Source organism: Vanessa atalanta, chromosome Z, assembly GCF_905147765.1.
Source record: "Vanessa atalanta chromosome Z, ilVanAtal1.2, whole genome shotgun sequence".
Lineage (NCBI taxonomy): Eukaryota > Metazoa > Arthropoda > Insecta > Lepidoptera > Nymphalidae > Vanessa > Vanessa atalanta.
The window spans coordinates 10,455,683-10,462,608 of NC_061902.1; the positions used below are offsets into that span (position 1 = coordinate 10,455,683).

Here is a 6,926-nt window from a genome sequence, read left to right on the forward strand (position 1 = left end):
TTGATTGGTGGCAGCTAAGGCCGCGAATGGCTAACAATGAGTGATCAAAATTCAGCATTCTTTGAATAAATCTTTCGATTAACCATTCATAAAAAAACTCAGTTCAAGACAGCGAATAGCGTTCATCTAACATTCTCCCTCATTGATAAAAATATGTCAACCACAAACTGCGGCTATCAAAATATAGGTATATTCCAATTGCAGAATCAATATTAGGACTTTTTGTTTTGCAAAATTTGATATTCTGTCCCGGATTAATATTTCTTTCTTACGTATTGATTTCTTTACTTTCTGTTAACTAGGCATTAAGCCTTTATGAATAACTTAAAAAACGATGAGATATTTTTTTTAAATACATAATATTTAAAATTATACCTACTCAATGTCCAGTACATACTAGTCATTTCCAATTGCAACAAAATAGTTACATATTATAACTTTAGAAGGCCAGAAGCAACAAAACTATTAATATCGTTTCATTAAACATCATTTTAAATATTGAGATATACAATTTCACTATACGTTCTAGCTAAACTAGTTTAATAAATATTAGTAATTTAGAATATTTGTTTGAATATTTATCATTAAAATATAACAATGTACGAATGCTTCACTTTTGTAAGTACCTTTAATATACCAGAAATATAAAGGGGAAGAAATGTTGCGTGTCCTTTTAATTGTGAGGATATTGAAGATTGTCAGAACTGAGTGCTAGTGAAGTTAGGACGCTTCTCCGCTGTGGATTTACACCAAGATTCTCCCAGTTGATCCACGATAGTCTAGCTGTTAAATCTGTACAAAAAAGTTTAAGAATCAGAAATTGATATTTTTTTAACTTAAATTTTAAACAAAAGAATATAACTTTGACCCCATAATTATGTCAAGTTGGATTAAATAGTCCCTAAATGTATAATTATTTTGAAAAGTATATAATGGAAATCTAATATTGAATGATTGATTGTTGTTGTAAACTTACCACTTGTATTCCAATGAGCTCGATCTGCTTTGATTTCGCCGCGAAGACATTTTTCTACATATGTCAATGGATCATAATCAGCATCCAAAACCTAATAAGTAGTAAAATAAATGGTTTAAAAATGTACAACAATCAGTTTTCGTACATGTTGAAAATTATACAAACAGGAAAGTATAGAATGTTCTACGTCAAATGGTTAAGTGTAATAAAACTACTAACTTGTTTAGTAATATCAAATATGTATCAAAAAGTCATCATATGTCATATGTCATCAATCTTAGTATATTAATTGAGTAAAACAAAAGCTAGATCATTTTGAAGACGGCAGCCATAAAGACAGTTCGATTATATTGAACTAATAAAGTAATAAGTACCTATCTATATGATAAATTTCACAGTAACTAAAAATATTTGTAAGTAAAGATAATATAATACATCTGTTCAGATTACAGACATTTTGCTGAGGCGAGTTTCCCCGTTGAATCAAAATGTCGATTCTTTCGGCCAGTGGAGGCGATAAGACTAGGATACTATTTTTAATTTTTATTTGTATATTTTTAATTAAGGCTCAAATGTAAATAAGTTTTATGTAAATAATAATTTAATGTAGGTAAGTGTAGCCTTGTGCAAGGACTACTCTAAACACGGACTTGAACTCTGATCTTTATACAAAATGTATGTAGTTTTTTTAAGGTATTTATTTGCATATCTAAGCAATTGAATAGATATTCAATTTCATAAGTAGAAGTAATGCTATATTATCCGCTTATCTAAATATTTGCTAAAAGACTTATTTCGGTATTCTTTTTACTTATTGCTTTATTATCTACATTTGTTTAATTTAAAAAAAATAAATACATACATATATTAACTTTTTGTAGTAATAACATATTATCTAGATCACCATCAATATATTTTCTTTGTTAATTGCTTGTAACACTTACCTCTCTTAAGAGCGCTATGTAGGCAATGGCAAGGCGAAGAGTGTCAATCTTGCTGAGACGTTTCTCATAAGGAAAAGTCGGCACATGCACTCGCAATTCGTCGAACGCCGAGTTTATACTGCTAAAGTCAGAATATCACACACACATTTTAGTAATGTCGTCAAATATAATAAGTTACTAGAACAATCATTGAAATATTATCGTTTCTGTATGAAATAATAAATTTTCGATTAAGTATGTATTCGTAGTTCGTACATACATATATACGTTACATATATAAAATTTGGAAAAGAGTTCTTAGTAAAGTCAAATTAAAATGTTCCTAGTTCTTCATTCGATTAAGCAATTTTAGCGTCATTTTACAAGTAAATAAAAACCTACTACCGGTTAAATATATAGATCCCGATATTATGTTGGGAAAAATGACGTAAATGCATGCATTAAGAATTTGAATTTTATATATTGTGTAGTGTCTTTGTAGTATGAATTGAAATGCCAATATTACCTATGAGAAATTTGAATCGATGGAGTTGCGAATTAATATTTACATTTTTAAGGACGAATGGGTCATTATTTTTGAAATTGTCGCTTAACCGTCTGTAAGGAATTTGTTCTAATGATAAATCTACCAAGATTCCCCATTTTGCTGCGTTTTTACGCTATTCAATTCAGTTTATATGAATTTTTCACTGTTAATCTTTGTTGAATTAAATGAGAATACAAAAAAAAACAGATTGAAACTAGTTAATGGCTGTATTCTTTCTCAATGGGAACTTCATCATTTTAAAAGCGGATAAAAAGTAAAACTCCTAATTTATGACTTGTTTTTACAGGAGTAAATTCAGTTTCAATTAAAAATGTATATATTTCAGGGTTCCTACTCTTATCATGACATGAAATTTTCTAGAAGAAAAAAAATTGAACTCTACCACTATATGAACTCTTCAAGTACTCTCCAATTTTTATATTTACACATACCTAATCCAGGGCCGACTTTAGCGAGTTTTTGTAAATCGATTATATTAATATATACTTAAAAAGATATTCCAATAAAAATACAAAGTAACACAACAACTATACTATAAAAAAAATAAATAAAATACCTATGGTCAAAACAGCATAGAAAAGAAAGGATATTATAGAACATCATATTTATTGGGCAGATAGGCGGCACAGGGAAGAAAAAAAAAATTAGTGGCTTCAGACGCACTCTTAGGATATTTGCTACACCCGGTACTTCTATGTTTGCAAGAACACGCATTCGGCGCAGTAAAACCCTGGGCAAAGATAACCTAAGTATATTACATACGGTTCCGACTTAATCTAATGTAGTAGATTATTTTTTCGAATTTTACTTAATGTATACAGCCAATGAATTCAGAAAGGAAAACTTACGTTTACTTCTCGTATATATAATGATTCTTACCGTTTCTATCGAATTTATATATATTAGTAAGAATATACATAATAGTGTAAATATATTGTGAAGAATCTGTAAGTATACCCACTTTATTAAAAATATCCGAAGGGAGTCTTGAGCTCCAAGATCATAAATAGACCGGGTAGTACTTTTTTACAGTATGAAAATAGATTCAATATCTGTAGCGTTTCCCCAAAGCAGAATGCCGTAAGACATAATACCATAAAAGTAATCAAAGTATACTAATCGAGCAGTATCAACTCTCAATATGTATGATTGATTTCTACTCTTATTAAATACCAATAGTAGCCCAATCTTTAACTTCAATTTTACATTTCTATAATATAAAACATATTTTAACATTTACCTTTAATTCATTTGATATTAATTTAAAAAAAGTGATATAAAGTTTATCTGGCTCCTAAGTCGTTAATTCCAACTTAGGTATTTTAGACCTCACAATATCCTTAAAACAATTAACTTTTTTGACTTTTGTAGGTATATGTATTATAATTTTACTTGAATAACTTATTATTTTGTAAATTAAATACACAAATACATTGTCAATAGTCATAGAGGTCTGGCTTGTTATACGAGTTGGTTCACAATATTATAATTTGTGGTATTAAAAATTCGGATTAGAAGTACAATACAGTAGGTATGAAATATATTTCGAAAGCGACAGAACAATATCGACACTAATAATTATAATATTTGATTGTAATGTTGAATACATCAATCCAACAAATGCATCGCCGATAAAATAGTTATAAAATTACGTTGTTGTTTAGGTTTACTACGACAAAATATATTGAAGTTGAGCCGTCCTTTACCAAATAGCATTTTTTTAATGATCTAGGTATTACGATAAATTATTGTGATACCAAAACCACAACTTTGGAAGTTGTATAAATTTATAAAACATTTTTTTGCAAAAGGTTAGTTTTAACTCTTTCATCAAATAGAATTGTTATGGATACTTAAATCTTACTTATACTATCACTAGCGCCCCGCCCCGGTAACACACGGGTGGAATATACTAAGTATACTACTGAATGTCTTACTACGCTACCTCCCTGCGCTTTAAATCTATAATATCTTCGAAAATATTTATTGACTGCTGTAAAGGACCATATTGATCTATTTACGACATCACTTTAGACACCTCTAAAATAATCAGTGCTTCTCTACTATATTGTGCATGTTTTATACATATAAACCTTCCTTTTTAATCAATCTATCTATCTATTAAACAAACCGCACCAAAATCTGTTGTGTATTTTTAAAGATCAAGTTATACACAGGGACATACTGCGGTAAGAGACTTTTTTATACTATGTAATGCGAAATCATTATTATTACTTTAAGATAGTAAGAGAAATAATTTAGAGATTTAGATCTCAAAAATGTATACAGAAAAAATAAAATAGCCTTTTTTTAATGGAACAATTGATATTTTTTTTTTGATAGTTTAGAACCTACCTACCATTGATACGCTACGCATACGCAATGCCACGTCATAAATGGATAAAAAAAAATTAAATGTTTAAAATATTTACGTTTAAGCTCAGTGTTTTTCTAATAGTATAAATTAAAAAAAATGTGTAAAGCAGTTGTCTTTATTAGAAGTTTAGTCTTATTATTTTATCTTTTTTAAAGATAAATGAATTTATTTGGAGCTTTGTGCAAGCTCGTCTGAGGTACCACCTACACACCAGATATTTTTAAGCAATATTTAGTATTGTCTATGGGCGGTGGTGACCACTTAAAATCAGGTGGCCGAGTAGTCCGTCCGCCAACTAATATAACCACAAATATAAATACTGTCTTCTCCAAACAATAACCGGCTTCATAAATTTGCCTGAATATACACCTCATATAAAACTTAATAATATTGCGACGGGACCAACTCAATAAACTCAATAATTATAATCGGATCATAAACAAATTGAGATGAATTCGGTTAAGAAAGAGATATAGCCACTCGCAGTTTTATGTAGGTAATTAGTACATATTGTATGCTTGTCACCTTTAACGCCTACGGACTAAACGTTAAAAATAAATAAATATATATGGTTAAACAGATTTTTATAAATCATAAATTTATCAAAACCCAGATAGAACTAGTTACGAAATATACCTAATAATTATCTATTGATGTAATCTATATATTCATAACTGCTACATAATTAGAAATAACAGTCGCCTCGCAAAATGAAAATGTAAATACTTAAGTAAAAGATTTGAAGAAACATTGTAATCAAACATAGTAATTCTTTGACTAAAATTTCATTCGCTCAATAGAACCTAGCAAGGCCCTGTACCTCAATAGAAAAGAAAAATTAAAAGAATATTGATAAATATATATTAATGTAAATATATAACTAAATAATAACGCAAAATATATCTACTTAAAATAGTTAAAAAGCATTAATCGACTTTATAATACATATTCTAACATTTTACTCTAAGTATAAAAAATGTTATCGGCATAGGCTTAACTGTATCGGTACAAGAGCATGAACCTGAAAAAATATTCAATATATCAAACTAAATGTTGATTCTTTAGATCTTATATAATTAGTTGGACGTTTTAAAAAACTGAATAAAAGTTAATCTTAGCATGAAGGAATTACGCAAGAATTCTGATTTAGTTAATGCTCATCTCGATACTATACTAGTTACCCCCGTGCCAATAGACTTGCTATACACAGATGCAAATGAAAGTGGTACCCATTGGGTCCGGACCTCAGCATCCGTCGTCTCTCCCGAACGTTAGCAGCAGCTCGCTGCACGCGGTATGGAGACCCACCGCATTGATAGTCCGTCTCAACCGATGACTCCAAAAGCGCATCTGTACAAAACAATCACCATAAATAGCTAATTTATTAACGCAAATACACACCAAAACATGAGATTCGCACAGTTTTCGTGGTACAATTTTTATCTAAAAAAGTCTGTATTTCGCCCGCTAATTAAAAACATATAATATATATATCGGAATCAGTTTAGGTAGAAATAATGCATTCGCGATTACCACAATTTAATTATTCTTTCTAGAAAAACTTTACTTTATTTTGTCAACTTAAAATAAATTTACAGCTCATTAAAATGGATTGCAATTTTATTATTGAAATAGTTCAATTTCAAATAGTTTTTATAACAAACTACCTAACGAAAAACACTGTAAGTTAATAGCTTAATAAAATAAGTTAAATAACAAATATCATGTAGAAAATACTTTACCTGTATGTAATTGTCTGGAATGTTGATGGACGTAGGCAGCAAGAGGCAGTTGCAGCCTAGTCCTCGCAGCTGCATACACACACGAGGGTAGTTCCGTGGTTATAGAAGGACCTTCGTCATCGGAGCCGTCGGCATAAGCGAACTTGAGTCCCGAATAACCCAACCGCCTATTTTCACTACAATATTAATTATAAAATTATTTTTTAAATGCGTCTATTTTATTAAAATTTGCAACATGAAAAATAAAAAACGTTTTCATTGCTAATACTAAAATAGCTTAAAGTAACCTCAAAGGTGGCGAAGTCGAAGAATCGGCAACCTGAGTTCTTGTTCCTGACAT

The 6,926-nt window shown here is 29.7% G+C and overlaps 1 protein-coding gene across 1 annotated transcript; it reads right to left on the bottom strand.

Annotated features, from left to right (window-relative positions):
* Nucleotides 1-673: 673 nt before the first annotated feature.
* On the bottom strand, nt 674-6,926 carry LOC125076263 (T-cell acute lymphocytic leukemia protein 1 homolog). Its single transcript, XM_047688360.1, has 6 exons — nt 6,874-6,926; nt 6,587-6,762; nt 6,074-6,194; nt 1,921-2,041; nt 977-1,067; nt 674-792 (listed from the first exon to the last, which is right to left on the bottom strand). The coding sequence occupies exons 1-6, from the start codon at nt 6,924-6,926 to the stop codon at nt 674-676; spliced, it is 681 nt and encodes a 226-aa protein (XP_047544316.1).

Excerpts from the sequence above, each read along its gene's own strand:
- LOC125076263 (XM_047688360.1), bottom strand. The coding sequence starts at position 6,926 with ATGTCAGGAACAAGAACTCAGGTTGCCGATTCTTCGACTTCGCCACCT. Across the intron at positions 1,068-1,920 it reads ACATAGCGCTCTTAAGAGAG|GTTTTGGATGCTGATTATGA; the intron begins GTAAGTGTTACA and ends ACTACTTATTAG. Across the intron at positions 793-976 it reads AGCTCATTGGAATACAAGTG|ATTTAACAGCTAGACTATCG; the intron begins GTAAGTTTACAA and ends TTTTTTGTACAG.